Source organism: Pundamilia nyererei, unplaced genomic scaffold (genome assembly GCF_000239375.1).
Source record: "Pundamilia nyererei isolate P.nyererei 1_Seehausen unplaced genomic scaffold, PunNye1.0 scaffold00083, whole genome shotgun sequence".
Taxonomy (NCBI): Eukaryota; Metazoa; Chordata; class Actinopteri; order Cichliformes; family Cichlidae; genus Pundamilia; species Pundamilia nyererei.
Genome location: NW_005187484.1, coordinates 2,233,913 through 2,256,262, shown reverse-complemented (window position 1 = coordinate 2,256,262; position 22,350 = coordinate 2,233,913). Strand labels below are relative to the sequence as shown.

The window sequence follows — 22,350 nt, the reverse complement described above, 5'->3', positions numbered from 1 at the left end:
GGACACTCATTGGAGTAATGGCGCGTCTCGTGTGTCTGTGAGTTATGCCTCCAGTCAAATAACATCCATAACCTCAAATAACGGAACGTGAGTCTAACAATCCTCGCTTTCTTGCCCATTTAAAAACCAGTTTGGCTAAAGCTTGTGGCTGATCACAAGGATAAAAACAAAACACACTTGGGGAAAAGTTTTGTTGTCGTGATAAAAAAAAAAAGGAGGAATTTGGCCAAAATTATCAAAAGAGAACTGTGACAGCAGACACAAGGTCGGCCAAAGATGCAGACCAAGACTTGTAGCTGTGCACAAAAACAACCAAGCAATGACGCAATCAAGAATAATATCTCCACTGGTAGTTCTGATAATTTCACTGCCTGTCATATCTCTGAAAACTGTGCCAGAATAATGTTTCTGGTGCATGACGTGCAAATAAAAATCTAAGTATTTTCCATATGTACGTTTATATTTAACCAAGAAAACAAAAGTCACACGTTTGTCACTATAATGTCGTCACTGTATTTAGAGTGTCAGCTACACACTAGTGAAATTAAGGTGATGTGTTGCTGTAATTTATATCACATTAATTACTACACCCAAAGGTAGTAAGCAGGTAAGATAGATGTGCAAATCATAAAATCGTATGTGTCCTTGCATAAGAAGCAAGTCTGTAGGCCTTTGCATACTTTATGTGACACTTTTATGTCCTCGCTTTGTGAATAGGTGTTTGAGTGTCAGAGAAACTGGAGACCTTTGATGTCATTTTGAGGTAAAAGGGAGCAGAGAGGCCAAATAAAAGAAAATAATAGCACAGTGAAAGCGGTTGGTCTGTGCCATTCATCATATTAATCTGCGAAACACGGGTTCCCTGTATCCACTCCTACTGCAGCAAATCTCTCCCTTTACCCTTCGGCCTTTCCTCCCTCTTACTTTCTTTGTTTTTTTCCCACCAATTTGTCTCACTTTCTTGCCAAATGACTCTCAGTAAACTCTCCACCCAGACTTTCTGCCTACCCAAATAGTTTTTAAGAGGGAAAGTTTATGTGCGCTGCGTCCCTTGCCTCCGACTGGCTAAAGCACTTCCTGGATTGAGGGTGGCTGTCAGAACCTGCAGTGAAGATTTATTGTGCACATCCCACCCTGACCTTAAGTGTGGTAGGAGAAAGGGATGTGAAAAAGAGATGAATTGAAGAAGCGATAAGGACAGAGGCAGAGGAGTAAGTGAGCCTGGTAGAAAGCTTGTAAATTTAGCGTAGGAGTATCTGCCGTGTAGGTGTTATCAGTGTTTAGATAATCAAGAGGAGGCGTGTGATGGATGTAGTGTGCCCCCTCCCCTTGAGAGTGTCTCCTTCCACAACTCTGAGAAAGGTCTGTGGCACTGCTGCCTGGTTTGTACTGACAGTTTAAGCCTGTGGGAACATGTTTTCCTTTTTATTTTTTTCTCTCCTCTTGCTGAAGCTGCTATTGCTTCAGAGTCTCCTCTCTTTCGCGCCGTGTTACCCAGTTCTTTTCCCTCACCTAGACGTCCACATTTCACTCACACTGTGTTCTCCTCCGTGGCAGTATCCACTAATTGAGCATAGCATTACACCGGGCTCTGCAGATACCCTTGTACACAGTCCACTGGCTATCTCCTATAGGGAACACCTTTTTAAGCTGCTTTAGCTTCCCCGGATTTGCTGTTTATCTGCAAGCTGCTTAACATCCCACCTGCACTGCAGCTCCTCCTTTCACGCCTTTCATTGACTTGATCAGTGTCATTGACGACCGCTCATTTTCAACTATATTCACTGCAACATATGTACATGTGCAGTAGTCATCAAGCGACTCCAGGAGATGGTGACTCACTATGTTCATCAAACAACAAATATGGCGTAATGCATGCATTGATCCTGATTTAGACCTTACAGGAAACAGCTGTGCATGTGCTTGCACGCATCGCTGTTTTACCATCAAAATTAGAAACCAGCAGGGAAAATGTAGAACAACCTAACTCTGTTAAAGATCACTCTGTCTGATAAGTTAGGAGGATGAATATGGATTTATACAAGATGCCCCTCCCTGAGCCTGCCATTGTCAGAGGTCTCTTCCTGTTAGAAAGGTAGAAAGGGTTTAATCATAGTGGACTGTGATTTAGGGATTTGACTGTGATACCATATTACCTTAAGATATTCAGAGATGGCTTTTGTTGTGAACTGCTATCATAAAAATAGATTGTATAGAATATATGGACTTTATATTACTGAACATCTGATGCAGTCTGCCCTGGATCCAAACATACCCGTGACTGCAAATTGTTTTGCTCTAAATGTAGCCTAAAGGAGTGATTAATATGAATGGCTCTCAACCCACAGGGGGGTCCCCAGCTTTCCTCCTTAACAAATCCCATTTAAATCTTAGCACATATTGTACACGAGTCCCTGCTGACAATTTTAGACTTTCCTGCGTTTCTATCTGGTCCGGTTCCAAACTTAAATCAGAGACTTTCCGTCTGATTTCAATTCGAAGTACTGTAGCAACACGCTTAACTGTCGCTGTGTGTTTGCATATCACACAGACTAAAGAATAAAAGTAGGAGATGATAAAACAGAGGGGGGGGGGGGGGGACTGTAAGGGTAGACACTCGCTAGACTTCATATCATGTATAACTGTCACGGCTGGCGGAGGGAGCCGTGTGGTGTGGAGGAAAAGGAGGACCCAAGATGCAGCAAACTGATGATACGAGTGATGTTTTATTTACAAAGGTGGTGGTGACAAAAACAGGCAACGAGGTATGAGTACTTTACAAACGGAAACCTAAACTGGGAGAAACTAAATAACAAACCTGAGACCGTACAAAGGGGGTGCGGGGCAGAGGGACGCAGAGACAGGACACCATGAAACGCAGATGAATGCAGAGATACGCAGAAATACACGGATGAATGCAGACGAGCCGACAACGAACACAGACCGACACCCACTAAATATACACACACAAGGTAATCAGGTAATAACACAGGAGGGAAGAACAGCTGAACCTAATACACCTGGGGACCGGAGGACACAAGCTGAACACAATAACAACAGACACAGACCTTCAGAACAGAACAGGAAATCCAGAACACGAGCCTTCAAAATAAAACAGGAAACAGACTGATGTACAACACAACACGGGGACATGAACAGAGCACCAAGGACAGACACAGGTAGGGCTGACAATACACCAAACTTCAGGTTAACCCTAAACTAATACAGATCAGAAAAAACGCAAAACGCTGGGTCAACGACCCAGGACCATGACAATAACAGTGATATGAGAATACAATCCATCTCCATCAGTGCTAATACTAAATATAGTCTGTTTGCATCCTGTCAATATCACTTCTCTAATTCTGGATACCAGTACAGATAGTGGTGATTCACAGCTGATGCTGCAGCACAGCTAAGATTTTGGCGTTCATCTGCAGAGATGCCCGAGTATCCTACTGGGGATCCACTGGGGTAAAATGAGGTAAAACCCGCTTTCTGCAACTGAGTATTCTCTGTTTGCTAAGAGACCAAAGCAAAGTGCTCCTGGGACTCTGAGAACCAGAAAATTGTATGTGGGCCAAAGTGTTTCTAAAACTAGCACTAAGAAATGATGTTTTTGTGCAATGTGTTTTTAGACAGCTAGAAAGTCAAAAGAAAAGGACCGTGTGCGTGCTGACTGACTCACGTTGTGGGGTTTAGACTGTCGGCTTTGATAGGAGTGTCCTCCCTTAATTCATCTGTCTCACACACATCTATTTTAAGTGATTCTTAATCTTCTCACAGGCACATTCAAATGGACAGTGTATAAGTGGAGAGTAGCTGTGCACAGCGGTGGGGAAGAACTAAAATGCTCTCGTTTGATGCAGGTATTAAAGCACTCTGCAGTGATTCACTCCTTTTGTTTTCCTTTCGATTATACGACAGGCTGAAATGTCCTCCCACTGGAAACATTCTCTGCTTACGCTGTTTTTTCCATTGTTATTATTCCCATCTGATTAGCTCAGTACTTCGTTCCTCATTTCCCCTGTCTTGTTTCCTGCTTTGAAATAGACTTGTTTTATTCATAAAGAATTATTAAGGAAACATGTGAGCTAATAAGGAGCACCTCTGATAGATAATTAACAGCCATCCCACAAATTAACAGCACCCCTGAGCCACTGACAATCATGTTGAGTCATTTGGGGAATTGGGAACCCTCTCGATCTGTGTTTGTCTGTTCACAATTGCCACAAGCATCTAAGCATCTAAATACCTAACGTTCTCAGAGTGGCTTAACCCTTGAGGGCTTTCATGTATTTACAGTGATGCCCTTAAAAGTACATGGATCACTAAACCCTTATCAAGCATGAAATATTGTCCCACACGCTAATATTTCTTCTCCTGCATTTAGAATTAGATTTAGATTTAAATTTGCTCACCCTACCTGAAGGTCTAAAATAAAAAGAGCATGTACAACTCAGTGCAGTCATGTTGCAGGCTATACAGATAACCACTGACAACTTATTTCCAGTATCACCCTGTGCCTAATTTCTCTCCCTCTATCTTTAAATGAACAACTTAAAATCACAGATCTGTTAGGAGAGTGGTGCAGAAAATTATTCTCATGACTCACGGCAAAATGAGCTGCACTGGAGGGGCTAAAGTAATCATAATTAGTGGCCACAAAAAGCTCCTGAAGTACAAAAATGTAATTAGAATGCAGGCACGAAGTAGAGCATCTGTACCTAACGTTACCTCATATTTTTAAACTTTCAGCAAAGGCAGTGTATAAAATCCAAACAGATAAAGCCCAGCATTTGCCTCCTAAGCCATTTAAATGTCAGAAACACTTGTCTTTGAGGGGAACCACCACTGTGAAAATCGTGTTCTGTCAGGCGTGCCTTGTATTGAGAGAACAGACGTGGCTGGTGCAATGTTAATTAAATCTGGAGATATGGCAAAAAGCAGGCAAATTGAGTATTTAATGTTAAATTTAGGCTGATAAAACAAGTTGATGGCTTGATGGCTTGATTATGACAATGTACCAAAGTGTTTTGATTTTCCATGGTACCTCAGTTTTTTTTTCTCCATTATTCTAAAAGCTTTTTTCTTTAATGGAAAAAAACACTCAAATTGGCATTTCCAGTAACCTTTCCAAAAGTGTGCGGTAGTTAAAATAATCTTGCTGAAAAAGAAAGAACATCAGACTTCATCAGACACACTATTAAAGGCAGCGCTGGTGCAGCGCTAGGTTGCAAAGTGGCTTGCAACCGTGGCCAGATTAAAGCAGATTAAAAGTCTATATGGGATGGCCCTTTGGATGTGCACGCAGCAGCCGATCCATCAGCTGATGCATGCTGGGACTGAGATCACCTGATTTGCCGGTATTGTGGGTGAGCTTGACTTCATGGCCCGCAGAACTGAAAAAAAGAGGAAATTTGTTTCGTCTTTGTCCAACCAGCTGACCATACTGCATACTGTATGCATTATATTACAACCTGTAAACCACTTAAGTACAAAGAAGTCCCCGTGTTTTAACCATTTTGCATCTCTGCATGTAGAAATCCAGCACGACATTGACACGATCAGCGTGATCAGTCTTACTGAAACGGCCACGTAGCCTAACAACCTGGTGGTTATTATTGTGCTTTTGTGTGCACATGTGTATGTGTGTCTATTTATGTGGGCAACCCATTATGAGCTCTTGGAGAGGTCATTTGGCTGTTGACTCCCAGTCTCTGCCGGGAGCGGCTGTATAATTGCTACTCTAATTAGTCACTTTTGCCAGCCGGTAATTCATAGTCACCTTCAAGTGCTTCTCCCATATACACAAACACACACACACGCATATACATACACACAATTTGGGGGATGCATACAGTAACATCCTGTGTACACCAAAGAGTTCCATCGCTATCGGTCTCTTTTAATTGTTTCTTCTATTTTTGTAATTATGGGCTCTCAGACACCCGGTTTTGGACGCTTACAACAATTGACATGATAATGTTTTCCATGTTGACACGGAGCTGACGATGATTTATAGCAATTATGTGTTAGCAAACGGCACTTTGCTAATGAATCTGAAGGGTAGGGGTATTTCTGAAGCGTGACAGCTTGGCCTGCACAAGAGCCTTTGCTTTAATGGAGTTGGCATTGACTGAGGTGTGCAGGTTTCTGTGGTATGTAGAAATTTTCTGTACAAAAAAAAGAAAATTGTTTGGAGGAGATTCTTTTTCGGTTTTACTGTTTTTTTGTTGTGAGAGAGACAAAATACCAAATTCAACCTCAGATGTCTGTGAGTAGGCTCCTACTTTAATGTTGCCTGATTGTTCTCTAAATATCAGATGCCTCAGGTTCTTGTCACTGCCCTTGTAGATATGAAACCATCATACTTCTGCATAACAGTCTGAATTTGTTTGTCTCTTTGACCCCTATGCTCTTTTTAGATCTACTCCCTTTATCAACAAAGATAAATTCAATATTCTCTTTACTTCTGCTGCTAAATTTTTGCATTTGCACTGCCCATATGTGGATTTTTTACCCTGTCATTGATCCTCCTGTTAAACACAAGGCTACATTATGCTGATGACCTTCTTTCTCTGTCATAATGGGATCATTTCCAGATTTGTTTGGTGCTTCAACATCCAATCCCCCAGCCAGTCAGATCCCTTTATTTTACACCTCTGTTTCCACTTCGCCTGCACTATAGCGTTCTTATTCCTTCCCTGGTCTCCCCTCCCCCCGCACAGCTGTCTGTAAAGTCACCTTCTTTCCAGTGCTCATCAATCTCTGTTGTGCATCTTTCCTCCAGCATGCCTTAAAGGCCCCCCTCCATTGCTCCATTCTTCCACCTATTTTACTTCCTCTTTAAACCGTCTTTCAATCTGTGTCCTTAGTCACGTCGCATTAAGTGCTGAAAATAATGTCATGATTAGATTGCATTAAATTTGTTTTTTACCAGAGTTGCCAATTAAATAATCATGTAAAGATAAATGCAAGGAACTTCAGCTTAAACATAATTATTTAAGACAACTAACAGTGAGCTGAGCAGAAATGTCAATTTTGCTTTGGTCATCAACCAAAGCACTGGACAAATGGCCAACAGCTACAGTTGTTTGAGGCAGTTTATCCTGGACTGTTGGAGCAGCGATCAGATGGACTGACAGACATCCCTGCAAGCATGGCAAAGAATGGCTCCCATCAATGGTGGTCTATTTAAAATGGGTAAAACTTGCAAATCCTGCCATCACACAGTTAGCATGACACAGTTGTGCTAATATTGCTAACGTCACTAATTTATCAGTGTTGTAGAGAGTTGCACTTCCAAGTTAAAAAACTGGTTGAGGCATGCTAAGGCTATAGAGGCTGGGCAGCAGAAACAGAGCAGTGGGTATTGGTTCCAGCTCTTCCACTGACCAGTTTTACATTTTCTTCCCATGTGACCTCATGTGGTAGCGAAAGCGATGACATTCTCAAAAGTAAAAGTGGCTCTTCACAGAGTAGTTCAAAGGTCATGATGTATTCTGTTAACAAAGAGTCTGAGATTGGCACTGGTAACATGGTTTGCATTCCCTCTTCTGCCAACAGTCTTCTTTTTTACTTCATGGTGCTAAAATAAGGCTCGAAATATAATGATGTGAAAATAAAACGGTCAGTGTGGGAATTAAGATTCTTTGTTTGTTTTTTAATAAAAGGGGGAAGCTACAACTATTACTTGGCATCGAGAGGTAGCTGAGATTAGCATAAAGGTTGGAGGCATCTTGAGAGAGTACCCCTAAGGCTGTAATTAACAAATAAGCATAAGGATATCCTTATCCATCTTAAGTGTAATGAATGAGTTTCCTTAAGTATTGAGCCTTATTCTTTCTCCATCTAAACATCTGCCAGGATCCACTTGGGTCAAAGTGACTGAAATTTCATCATCAGACAGTGAGTGTGAGGGCCTGTACAGGGATCTGTGTCTCTGGCTGGTTTTTGTACTGACTATGAGTGCACCCCAGACAGAGGACTACAAAGAAGTATCACAGGAATGACTGCTCGCCCATCGTGTCTCCAGCTGTCCATATACACAATAAATAATAAAGGCCCCTTTAAACCCAGAGCCTGTCTGCTCTGAGAAAACAGCAGACCATTTTCTGGGCAGTTTTTGGATGGTTCCAAAAGGTCTGCTGATTAGAGCTGATTGGATTTTTTGAAAACAATAGGTACTCTGGAGTAGGTGCTCCTGAACAACAGCCCGGAAAAAATCTATGCTGATTGGTCTAACACAGAAAGGACAACCACAAGAAAAACAAAAACAGTAAACTTGCAGAAGCCAAAGAAACAACAGAACAAATGAAAAAGATAACAAATAGAATTCCGAAGTGGATCGATTGGGCAGCGCAGGCTTTGGTTGCGTTTTGCATGGGAGCAAGAGAGACAGACAAATGAGTGGTGGTGGTCAAGTGAGCCAGAAAATAAATGAAGAGATCTAGCAACAGAAATATAATATCACACTCCTATTTTTTACAGCAGTTGAAATGCAAACATATACCTGCCCACACCTCTTTACATTCCCCATTGCCCCTTCATCCTCTCCACTGCACCTGCCATGTGTGTGCACCACCTGTCACACAGACATAGACTGTGTGACATCGCATAACTGTGATGGAGACGGAGACGTAATCTGGTTGTTGCATTTTTATAAAGTCCTGTAAGTACAAAGCTGTCTGTACATCAGGGGACTACTTTGCCTAATGGTCACAGGTCTTTGGGAAAGATACACAATGGTCTAATAGAAGCTTTTAGCTCCATGAAGAAAAGTTACTCAGAAAGAAAGTTCTGGATACTTCGGATGGAGGAAAAAAAACTGCTGGGTATGAGCTTTAGAAGTGTGAGCAAACTAGCTGTTTCCCCTTTAGCGCACAGACATGAGAGTATAGGACATTTTTGAACTGCTCTTCTGTTATTTGCTGGGTGCCTCGATAATTGTTTCTATGGTTTTCCTTGTTGCAGCTCTGAGTCACTTTTCCTCCCAAGTTCTCCTCATCTCTCCGTACTTCCCTCCTAAAGTCTTTCCTCATATAGTTTTCGTTTCCTCTGCCGTCTCTTCGTCCCTTTCTTTCTTTCATCTGCAGCCTCCCTCCTTCCCGTGCTGTCATCTCTCTGCCCTGCCACCTTCCAATCCTAGATCACCTCATCTCTCTTCATTCTCTACCTTTTTCTATCTCGTTTCTCCATCTCTTGTTTGAAGTTAAAAGGTTGGGTTGGATGACAGATCTCTTTAAGACTTTCAACTCCAAAGGACTTGAGGCAACAACTGCTCAGTCAAGTTCTAATGGAGACATTGGAGAAGAAGAAAAGGAGACAGTAAACTGCAGAGAGAAAAAGGAGAGTGAGACGGGGTAGGGGGTAGGGGGTGGGGGGCAGATAGCAATTTTGTTTTCTTCTCAAGTGCCCCAAGAGACGGTGAGGGGTCTTTGATGTGTTATGTTTCCGGCCTATACATCACTCTCACTCTCTTTCACGTTCCTTTCTTTGTCCTCTGGTTATTTCACATCTTCTGTCTCCTTTGTTTGTGTGTGTGGTTATTTCATTCATTCATTCCTTCCGTCTGTCAATTTGCATGAGGCAGAGAAACGGGAACGTGGAGGGATTAGGGAATACTCAACTTTTTGCTTTGCTACAAGCTAGGCGAGTCAGGGGTGCTCTCATCAAGTTTAATTTCTGCTTTGAAGTTTTTGGAGTTTGACACGTAACGATGCTGGATTTGTTGGGTGTTGTTACGCGTCATTGCAGACTCTATGGCTCTTTCTCCCTCTGTTCGCACACACAGCAAATGCACACAGAACAATGCTTCTTTGTCCGAGTCCAGCTGGCATCTTCTCATTATTAGCAGTCTACTTTCTCCCGCAAACTCGAATTATTTATTTCTTTGGGAAGATGCCAGGCGCTTGTGCCACCTCCACCAGTTGGATTTCATCATCATCCTGTCTGAATGCAGTTCGTCATACTCCTTGGGTCTTGGTTCAGCACTTAACTGGTAGAGAACAGCTGCTTGTTGAAGCAGACCCTGGTCTTGTCAGTCCTATAAATACAGCTTGTGTATTTTTACGCACCGTTGTTTTAGCTTTATTTAAACCAAGAATGGAAAAACACAGCAAAATCTATAATGAGCGTGACTCAGACACTCACACAAACAAAGCATTAATTCACCGGATGTTTCGGCAGGATGCACCGAGCTTTTTATTGCTTCTTGCAATGAAATTACGCGCTGCAGCTCTCGGACTACACACAGTGGTATCAGATTTCCAATAATGTAAAGTTATGTTGATTTTTTTATTGAGCAAGTTGGAAAAATTGGCGAACAACGATATAAATTGCATTCAGAGCAGCAACACTGTTGTCAGACAGTGAAACAGAAAACCACACTGCACTGGAGTGAAAAAACTAAAATAAAATATAAAAAAAAGCCAGGCTGTGTTAACGTGGGCATGTTTTTCATTCTAGTGAGACACTGAGGAGAGATTTTCATAGCATGCTGAAAGATTTCACTTGTTTACTTGCACACATTCCTACCATCCACTGTGGTGATTATGGTATATTAAAATTACCCCAACGTTTTCAGCGGAAGGTAATTCATCACAAATTCGCCAGCGGAGCACTTTGACAAATGATGATTCTTTGCATTGAAATAAAAACTGAGCCTAATTGATTTGTACTGTCTGCATTCCCATTCGTGGTGTGTTGGTGCACTGATGTTACTGAAATAAGTCCACTGCTGGCTATGCATTTGGTAATTCTATTCATAAGGTAACTAAAAGATATTTTAATAATCTTCCTGCCAAACAAACCTTCTCTATGGGCTGATTCAATATTGTAGGCAGAAACCTTACCCCTAAAATAAAATGTGTTACACTCAATTAGCCCCTCCAAAGTCACAAAATTCTTCCTGTAAAGCAAAACCCTTACCTCGTTTAGTTTTTGGCGACGTCACCTTTAAGCTTGTCTCTTTGCACACCTTTGGACCAATTCCGGCACTGACAGGTCACATCAGAAGTGATCCTTGGCATTAACATGGTGCACATTCTGTACATTCATGCAGATCTGCCATTCTGCCACATCCCAAAGACGTTTGCTGGACACAGTTCTGTCTCCCACGAGGGTCCATGAATTCCACTAACGTCACTTTTATGTTCATGAAAGCAGAGATGACTTTGTCTTTGTGACAAAGCATTGTCATACTGCACGTACCTTTGGGAAGATGTTAGGTTATGACCATTTAGAGATGCACATAATCAGCAGCAGTACTCAGATAAACTGAGGCATTCAATCAACATTTGTCTGGTATTAGCAATGGCAGTGTGTGCCAAGGAAGCATTCCACACTCCATTACACCAGCAGCAGCCTGCAAGTAAAGCAAGAAAGGTCAGAGCCATGAAGCCATGCATTCTTAGCCTATTCTGAGTCTACCATGGGCAGCTTCAGCAGAAATCAGTTTGTCATTTAATTAGTTGTTTTGCAAAGAGTCCTTTTTAGGACCTTGTGCCCACTGTAGTAGCTGTTGTTTTTGGCTAACAGGAGTCAGGTATTATAGCTCATCTGCCAGCATTAACAACCATATCATGGTGAAAGTTACATATTCATCCCCACTCTGCTGTTTGATGTGAACATTAGTTGAAGCTCCTGGCCTGCATCTATATAACTGTATGTAGGACACCTGTGCCGCCCAGCTGGTTGAATTTAAATTGTCTAAGCGGGTGTGCAGGGATTGATAATAAATAGGGATGGGTATCGTTTAGGTTTTATCCGATACCAGTACCAAACCGGTACTTTTGAAACGGTGCCGGTGCTTAAACGGTGCTCAAACCGGTGCTTAAAGAATGGAGAACACAAAATTGGTCCAGAAACCTCTTATGTTCAGCTGTTTTTTGTAAAGAGATAACAATGTTAGCCTTTTCTGCAGCTATAGGGCATATATGGTATCACTCTTGGCTGGAAGCAGTGCTTAAACAATGGAAAAAACACAAACTTTGTCCAAATACCTCTCATGTTTAGCTGTTTTCCACTTTTTCTTTGGTCATTTTAGCGCTTTTGGCCAGGATGAAGAGTATCTGCCATCAAACAAGAAGACAGCCACATGTAACTACGACGGTGTTTGCTAGTTCACCTTACATGCATTAATTTAATAACGTGGTTAGCCTACTCAACGTAAATTACACACGAACAACATTAAGCTACTCACACAGAGAAGAACGGCTGCTGCTGCCATCATCATCCTCATCATTTCTGCTACACTGGCAGGGCTAGGGGCCAGGACTCTCCTCTTCGGGTTCTTGGGGGATGTTGCTAACTCCAGGTCCGATAACAGGCAACCCACCCGCAGTAGATGTGCCTCGTGTGAGGTCTCACAGCAAGCTATCAAATACAGCGCATTTCTCGGCTTTTAACAAAATGCTGTACATCGCCAGGTGTTTCATCAGATTCGAGGTGTTACCTCCTTTGCACAGTATCACCTTAAAGCACTTGTTGCAGGCTGCTGAGTTTGCATCTTTTGCTGTGAAGTACAGCCAGACTTTGACCGCTTCGCCTTGGACATTTTTAATCTGTAGCTCTGCTCTAAAAGAACGTACGTATCTGGGCCCGCCTACTACGCTTGCAAAGGTAAAATGATTGGCTAGAATCCAAAGTGTGTGACATTTCAGGAAAAAAAAGCACCGAAATGTTATTGCCATAATGGCACCGGATACCGGTACCCATCCCTAATAATAAAGTGTATATTGGAGGTATTGGAAGCTTTTAACATCCACCAAACCAGGGTTAGGATCAGGTCCACATCTATACCATTATTATATAGATTTTTTTTTTTTTTTTTTACCTGGCCAGATGGAAATCTCACAGAACTGTGAAACTCATAACCTTGTCTTCTTTGCATATCAACCCTAGATTTCCTGAATCCTTTTCCCTTTCACACTGCTTAATCTGATGGGGTCTGATATTTAAGATTAATAAAATGGAAGGTTGCTGTTGATGTTTTAGTCTTGTTTACAGAGGTGTTCTTACATCTAAATTACATCCATACATGATTTATTGAATTCACAGAACCTCTGCCTGCAGTTGTCCAGTTGAATTTTCTTTCTGGTATCTTGTAAAACCTTTTAATTTGGGAAAATACAAATATTTAGTGACTTTGAATGTTTAGAAAGAATCTAAACCATCAGCAGCTACTAAAATATTTTATCAAAATAGTTTTTTGCTTTGTTTTTCTCTGCTTGTCTAATGTCGTCACTTTGTTCACTCCTCCTTTATACCCTTAAGAGGGCTCTCCACCTGACATCACAAGCCGACTCAGTCAGCGTCCTCTTGGGCAAAAAACACCGCGCCATTTTCCCTTTTGAAGGCTGTAAGAGTAAATCACCCACTAGGTGCTCAGAGCTGTCTTTGAAATACTCCACAGCCAAAAGTGAAACGAAGCAGTAGTGTGCATGTGTAAATGTCAGAGGGATTAGAGCATGTGTGTGCCAGTGTACATAAGCGACTTTACATCTGGTAGCTGAGATTTAACCAGATTGGAAAATAAAAAACATTTTAAATTCCAACTGATAATGCACAAACCTCCGGGGGATGAATTCAGTATGAGTCTTGCAAACATATGAAATCGAGAAAACCCCACGATGCACAGTGGACCGCTGACATTAGAGCCACAGGGTGTTTGCACACGCTTCTTTATGTCCTCAAATCCTAACTAGCTAATCAACGTCGAAGCAGTTAGTTTCAATCGTATATGCAGCACCATCAAAACCACAAACACATTATCCCCCTGCAATTCTGAACACCGACTCAGCAGATCGACGTGCCGCATATGTGTTAAGCAGCTGTGCAGGATGATCACTGGTCGGCCAGATGTTGCATCTCGCACCTAAATAACAGGGAAAATGGAATGGATTGATTAGAACTCCCATCTGCTGCGCTGGGATGGTGCTAATAAGCAGGCTGCAGAGTGCTCTTTCCTAGAGAGGGAGGTTACCGCCGGCAGAGTGTTCAAAGGCTGTCGCAGGTTGTATCAGAGGGGCCAAGAGAGGAAGAGGTGAAGCACGGCCCGGTGAGTTTTGAGAGGCAAAGCCTAAAGCCGACAAAAGGGGAACGACAGAGAGACAGACAGGCGGGAGAGGGCCGGTGCACTCAATTAAATTGCACAGCAGGACGGGGTAAATGGTCAAACATGCCGAAGAGTGCCGCAGTCAAGCATTTTTCAGAAGAGGTTAAACAGGTGATGTACTAATGCATTTCAGTCAGCGTTTAGTGGAGAGGAAAGCATTTAGTTTTCACTTCCCAAGCCAAGAATTAATGTACAAAGGGCTGTTTTTTTCCCACACTAAATCACAAAGTGGAGGCAAGCTCTAATAGAAAACAAACATCCCTCTTAAATGAGACACTGTACTGCAATATTAATTTATTCGCCCACACAATGTGGTCTCGGGAGGTGAGGGAGGGTTTTGAATTTACTAATTCTTACTGTAGTTAACATCTGGTGAAATATGAAAACCAAACAGAACACACCATAAACATCACCTCTGTCATTTAAAATCCCACGTATCCAAAATCAAGTCAGTTATTTCACCATTACTTGATTTACAAGTGTCAGTCAATCTGCTGTGTGCAACATATTTCACGCACTTCCTGTGATGAGAAGCAACTGGCAGCAGAATGAGATCAAAGGATGTTTTTTCCTTGGTGAACAGGGAGCTTTGTATTCCCTGACAAAGAACAAAGTTAAAGTGGTTTTCAGTATTGTGAGTCTATTTTTTGTGCAAGTCGATGACATAAAGGCTGTTCTTTTTTTTGTCTTTGGTTGTCTCCTGTTGACACTAACGCACATCATCAGACGCTGTATACGTAGCCATCTCTAGCCTGTTGTTCTTGTTTTGAACTGATGTTTTCTGAGTCAGGTCATTAAAAAAATATGCACAATACACAGCATATGCACAAAGCATAAATATTGTGTCTTAAAATGTTTTCTCATCATAGTAAAAAGAAAGTACACCCTGTTTATATTCTGAGGTTTTATGTATATATAATAGAAAATGGTAAATATAAGTGCAGACTCTTACTGCTTCCATTCAGAGCGTAAGTAGCAGCCAGGTCCTGTTAATCAAATGTACTTGATTAAGTGCTCATGAGCAAGTGTGAGCACCTCTATAAAAGCGGTTTTGGCAGTTTGTTGGTCTGCAGCATTCAGGTGTGTGTTAACACAAGGACACAAGACATCAGCAATGATCTTAGAGGCACAGTTGTTGCTGCTCATCAACACAGATGATGTCAAACTCAACCACTCCAAGGTCAGACTGTGAATAATATTTAAATTCTAAATAAATAATGATGGCATATAATGTCTTGTGTTGTTAAAAGCATCTAATTTGAGAACCAGCAAAGACTAAATTAATTTTTTATTATGTCCTGATATGTAAAACCTTAGTTGTGACTGAGAGCGTATTTTCTTTTTACCATGACTGCATAAAGGGTACAACAACCTGAGCATGCACTGGGCAAATATCAGAAATGATGAAATAAAAGCAGTCCCTGTTTTCATGTTTAATGAAGAAAAGCTTGTTTTGAATAACAGAATGTTTGATGAAGAAAAGTGTGCGTTTGAAGCTTCTTCCGATTTGCTTTTATCATTTGGAGATACAAACCTGCATTCATTTATAAATCTACCCTAAACTTGCTGCACTCCTGTAGCCTCACAGCAGCATTCCCACTTCTCTCTTCATGGTTTAAGGTCAGAACTATTTTGTTTCATCTAAACAAAGTCTGTGCTGCCAATATTCATCAAGCTTTTTCTAGCTCTGTGATGAATGATTTCACTCTTGGAAAAAATCCATAGACGCTTTCTTCGTGCAGTATCCTTCACACTGTCACTGTCACTCATGTCAACAAATAATCCACGTGTCAGCTCCCATGCGCTACCGTGACTATTTTTCAATTCAAAGTTGCATATGGGGGGCTAATTGTACATGAAATGATTTTCCCCAAAGGCCACCTTATCCGTTCCTCCTAACAGCTGCTGCTGCCTGTGTTTCTTTTATGTTCAGTAGCCTGCTCATGCTCCTCTACTTGTACTGAGTTTCATGAACGTTCACCTCTCTTCTTAGAGGAGCTTCTTTTTCACGTGGTGCCATATTCTATTAAAAACACCCAAGGCCAAAACCTGAGCAAACAGTAATTGAAACTAGCTCTCATCATGCTGATGGTTTTGCTGATACCTTTACACTTTGTACATCTTAGATGGTGCACTGTTTAAGCTGCTTTACAGATACTGAATACATGCAAGCTGCTTTGGAACCCACTTTCAATCTAGCTCAGGGATGTCAAACTCATTTTTTATTATCATGGGCCACATAAAACCCACTTTGATGTTAAGTGGGCGGGACCAAAGAAACTCATCTTTCTGTCAGTCTAAGTAGGTTTAACTACACATTAACTAACCATTGTAGAAAACCAAATTCCCTATTATTGTAGAACCTTTCTGTCCTGTAATAGTTCATTTATTTCTTCATTACTTTGGTGTAGTGTAACCAGCCATGGGTCCAGTCCAAAGTTTATACACTCCTTCACATTTTCCTGTGCCATCCACAGGGCCAGATTGGAGTCTGTGCTGGACCGATTCTTGTCCCCCGGCCTTGTGTTTGGCACTTCTCATCAAGATCCTTTTTTTGCTGTCTCTGACTGTCATATCTCTTGTCATGCCTGATCTGTCCTATATGTGTGAGTCTTATTGGCAAATATAAATTAGTGCAGAAGGAAAGTCTTTCGGCTGTAGGGGTCCAAAGCCATGATTTTATAAACCTGCTTGTGCAATTAGCCTTAAATAGAAATTACATTTTGTAACAACTTGCTGCAGGTGGACTCCTAGATTCTACTTTGAGATATGTATTTTTAATTGCTGTTTTTTAATAATACATAGGATCAAATGCACTTTTAAATTAATGATTACCATTCCTGTAAAATGCTAGTTATCAAAATGTCTACAAGTAAAAAGATATTTAAAAACTCCATTTTAATTTCAGACGGTGTCCTGAAACAGTGGTAATAAGTTCATATTTAATGTAATCACAGCAAGGCAGCAGTGAAGTGTTACTTAAAACAGAAAAATGATTCAGGATACTCGTGACTTTCCTGAATAACCTTTTAATCCAAGCTCCATTTATCTCTCTGGGTTTTCCTCTCAGATATGCGATAAGGAGTGGCATTACTATGTCATCAATGTGGAGTTCCCAGTGGTGACGCTCTATGTGGACGGAGTGACCTATGACCCCTACCTGGTGACGGACGACTGGCCCATCCACCCCTCACAGATTGATGTTCAGCTCACAGTGGGTGCCTGCTGGCAAGGTGAGCAGCCAAAGCTGATGATGATACCAGAGAGCGGTGCAGGTATTCAGTTAATGTTCTTCAACAGAATTCATTCATCTTGAGGGCAATTAAAAAAAAGTGCAACTGAAACGAAAGTTTGAATATGAAGGTCACTGTAATTTGAAGTATTTTGAGAATCCTCCTGCTGCTTCTATACGTGAGAAGGTTCAGGGATAACACTGCTGAAGTATTTGCACTGAGGGAGTCACCGAGTGTGGAACGTGTTCTTTGGCCTTGAATGAACAATGTAATTAAGAAGAGCACTTAGTCTGCCTCTGACAAATGACTGAACGAGTGTGAATGAAGGCGTACAATTAAACTGTCCTCTAAACTGATAGCTGCCACTAATTGCATAAGGGTAGAAGAAAGAGGATTTTTTTTTGCATGCTGCTGATTTGATAGCCCAAATGAGAATGCTCAGTGATGCTTAGCCTTACATAAAGATGGCTCTCAATGTGGGGAGCAGCAGCAGGTCATCATGTGTGGCTTTCATTTGCATTCATCCTCCTTTACTCCACCTCCCTCTCCCATTTTTTTTTCATTGAACACTGTAGGCCTTCAGGAAGATTAAAGGGGCCTTGAATAGTAGAGGGAGTTCAGAGACTATTTGTGCTTTCCTTGTTGGGGCCAAAGTCTCAGTCGTGTATTGTAAAGGCAGTACTAAAATCTGAACATAAGCCATTAGCGACATAAATAGCCTTTTCAAAGCATAGAGTTAAGTATCCAGTATGTTGATTGCAAACATGCTTGCAAAGTTGCGCTCGTCTGTTGTCTAACTCGCCCGGTTTGGGCTGTAAATGTGTTTTCAGAGCAAAAGAAAAAGAAGGAACGTGAACACTTACTGATGTGCAGTAGCATGTCTTTGCTTATTATAGCTGCTAACTGATGGGCTTTACAGAGACAGTCGGATGCTGATAGAGAGTTCAGGCAGGATATAATATGATGGAGTGTGGTGGCACAGTAAATAAAAACAGATTTGTCAGCTCTAAGTGCTCCACTGATATTCTGGAGTATTTAATTCAATGTAATGATTTAATTTCATGGTTCATAAGTCTTAACTGGTCGGTCAGCATTGTCTAGAAATGGATTCTGTCCTGACTTCAGCAAATTGATTTAATCTAGAATTATTGTGTTACATACAGTCACCCAAATAAGCCATTCTAGTTGTTGTAACAAGGTCTGTAGTGTTGCTACATGTGCTTCAGACTGATTAAACTCATTAACAGGTGATCATGGTCTGCTTTTAGAGAGCCTGGTAAAACACCAACGTGAAAAATACTTACTGTGTGTACACACTGTGTGCGTTAACACTCATTCTTTTTGCAAATCAGTTGCAGAATTAACCAAACAACCAGCCTAAGGACAAAAATCATGCTTCTTAGTTTGTTATTACTTATTGTTTAGTGTAAATTGCCCAACATTAGTTCGAGATCACCGTGAAGTTAAGATCAGCTGCATTGCTGCCAGTTTACCTGATCTTAGCACCATCTTAGCATTCTGCATGGCTCAGTTGTGACCATTCGGCACATCCATTTGGCGAATGTAATGTAGCTCTCTATTTTAGTTGCTTTAGCCTGCATTGAGCTGCTATGCATCTGCAAGCCACCCCAGCTCTTCCCTTATATCCCATATCTGAATGAATCAGTGTTATGTTGTCTTGATGCCTGCTCTATTCTGTGTTTGGATCTTGCTGTTGGGGTTCCTCCCTGCAAAAACCGACTCCCGCACATGGAGATACCAATACAAATCGAAACAGCCTGGACTATTATATGCTGGGATGGTTTATCCTCATTCTGAGATTTGGGATCTTTCTCTATGAAGACGTTATGTCTGGGTGAGCACTAAGCAGCATCCGCCCCTTCTGCACATGCACACACAAAGGTGTGTGATGGTTGCTACTGGATTTATGCACGGTTAAACTAGCTTCAACTTCAGTAGAAAAAATAGTTCCTGTTCTGTTGTGGTCTGAAATACTTATACACTTCAGTTGGACAATTTACATAAACTATAATACTTTTGGCTTTCCACTCCTCAACATGCTGAACTTTAATCCCTCATCCTTACTGTGAGTGAAAAAGAAAACAAAACTATATGTTAACCATCTTAAAATCAGACTTATTGAAACTACAGACAGCACTGTATTAATGGAGGTATGATTCTTTGTGAGTGGTGGTGGTGAGGGAGGTTAGTTCTAGTAACAGATTCGTGAATTTCTATGTGCAAAAATACTGTGCAGGTGTTTATAAGGCTATGTTTACAGTTCTGGACTGTCTGATATGATGACAGGATCTTTCCAGGTGGATCTGCATTCATTGAAATGAGTGAGAGGCCTGTGCTGTGAATGAACAGCTAAAGTCTAAGTACAAAACCTTTAATATGCAAAGACAGATATAGATGGTATTAGTCTCATGGTTAAAATCAGTCTTAAACCTAGAATCCATTGGTCATTACTGTGCATAAGACAAAATCTTTCCTGCTAACCTGCTAGTGAAACAACAAAGCTTATTTGGCTGCACATCTGCCTGCCTTTTTTCCACACTCTCCTATTTTCTAATAAAAATGTTTCCCCCCCATCAAACCCTTTGCTTCCACCTTGGAGAGTAAGTGCTGGCTGTGTACTCCTCACACAGTCAATCTATATTTACCCTCTGACCTGACGGAGGGTGTTCATGTTCGGAAGTATGTAACAGCCAGATAGCAAAGAGCAACACGCTCATCCTGCCTCGTTCTCTTCGTTCTTCAAGTGTGTAATCACACACCGTTGGTCTGCCTCTGGAGCTCCCCTCCTCACAGCGGTAAACATGCAGGAAGTAATTTTGATGATTTGCACTGCTGAGCCATAAATATATCTGTATGTAGAGTGTATTGAATAAATACAGGCTCACAGGTGTTGATACTCATACATTATAAGTGTAGAGCTAAACGAGGGAGCCACATCTTTCATATTTACACTTAAGTAATGATCCTGTTTCCAGCTCACCCATGCCTCTCCACCTCATCTGTTGTTTTCAAAACGACGCAAATAAAAAAGAGTGAAGATCTATACGGCTGCACATATCGGGCAAAGAGAGCTGACGCCACATAAAGACCAGTCTCTGTGAAGTGGAATGATCAGTGATTTTATCACCCGTGTCATTCCTGCTCTGAAGCATCTCAGTAATCCCCTCTCCTCTGCTTTTCCGTTTTTATCCTCTGTCTGGGATCCTTAATGGTTTCTCTGGCCGCGGCCTAAATTGATAACATCTGTCAGCGTGGGACTAAGTGGAAAGGTGGACATCCTAAGAGAAGGCAGGGGAAGAAAAACGTAACTGAGCATGGGAGTGAGAATAAGGGAAGCGTGAAGTAAAAGGAAACTATGGCTTTGGCATAATTTGGTGTCTGTTAATCCAAATGTGACTTTGTGGTTTTATGAGATAGACTGAAGTCGCCTGACAGCCTGGCACTTGGCAGGGCATCAGCCAGCATGTATAAAGACATGGCTTCGGTTGTGGTAATTTAACTGAACTGGAGTGGAGTAACATGGAGTGACTTGATGTCAGTGTGGCCCTGTCGCTCCACACAGTAAAATGTGAATACACTTACAGGTGATTGGTGTCAGGAATACTAATAGACTGTATACAGTGATCCAGTAACAACCACTACTTTCCTGTCAAGCTTGTAGTTCTGTACAACACATAACACAGTTTAAAGTGACACGCTTGACACATTTACCTCTTAATGGCCCCGGTGGTTAATTTATGTCAGTTTACAACAGCTGCTGAACATTTTCATCAGCTTGCTTAAGGACAATCATCATAAAAAGATGAGTTGGGGTTAGTATCTTGCCCAAGGATACTTGACATGCAGACTGGAGGAGCCGGGGATAGAACCACCAACCTTCCGAGCTGGTCACCTGACCAGCTCTACCTCCTGAGCTATAGCCACTCCTAGTGTACACTTGGTAATTACTTGAGGCTAAAAGTATAGAAGCACCTGTCTCAATGAATGAGGCATTAAGGTAAACAAATACAATTTGCTTGATTATTGTCACTTAACATGTTATACTTAGAGGCTTCTAGGAAGTCAAATGTCACACAGACACCATCTTCATTGCCACAGACACCATATATTTCGATTCAGGCTTCAGAACAGCCAGCAGATTTGCTCTTCAAATAAATATGCTACACTATATAAGCTTATATTCTGCTTGTGTGTAGCTGGTTTGACAAGCCTAAGCAATTACAAAAAGGTATATGTCTAAAGCTTGACAAGACAATTGCAGTTCTTTGAGCAGAAAATAGTTTGAAAAGAACATTTTCAAAAGTCTGTTTCCTGCTTGCTTTTTCCAAACTCTTCCATTAACTTTCGAGTAGGTGTATGGGAGCATTTGTCACACAAGCATGACTGGGGACTTGCACCTAAATTCATGAACTGGACAGTAAGCTGAAGAGTTAGGGGGTAAGAATTTTTATATCTACCCCTCTATTTCCCACTTCCTAGTCAAGAAAAAGGCTTCATCTGTTTCTCATCTAAGAAGGCAGGCGGGCAGATGACAAGCAACTGGGTTGATAAGATCCCCGGGTAGATCACATCAACTGGTAGGACTCTGTTGTCTGCCTCGTGGGTGATAAGGGAGGTCTGTCTGAGTAGTCACTGTGCACAATGTAGCTGCAGGTCAGCAATCATAGCCTCCCTGACTTGAAGGGCTGGATTCACTGCTCCCCATTTCTGTCATGTTTTCTCACCAGGAGAGCGAGGCATGATAAAGTGTTTCCAGTAGTGGTCAGTTGTGTCTCCATCTGTGCTGACTGAGCCATTCAAGAGCTAAATGCATCACTTAAGACGGTAATAAATGTGCCGTTACAATTAGAAGGTACTGGGCGACCCCCAAAGGAAAGTTTATCATCATAAAAGTATAAAGAGTTTTCAAGAGTGTGGAGGTCTAGTGTATTGAAATAGAAAGGGAAATAGACGTACTCTCCTGCTTCTGGTTTTTCC

The 22,350-nt window shown here is 41.5% G+C and overlaps 1 protein-coding gene across 1 annotated transcript in view; it reads left to right on the top strand.

Moving 5' to 3' along the window:
* LOC102214346 (calsyntenin-2) overlaps positions 1-22,350 on the top strand; it is a 326,636-nt gene that overhangs the window by 267,209 nt on the left and 37,077 nt on the right. Inside the window, exon 9 of the mRNA XM_013912186.1 lies at positions 17,190-17,352. Coding sequence (XP_013767640.1) covers positions 17,190-17,352 — 163 coding nt within the window. The remainder of the gene's footprint in view (positions 1-17,189; positions 17,353-22,350) is intronic.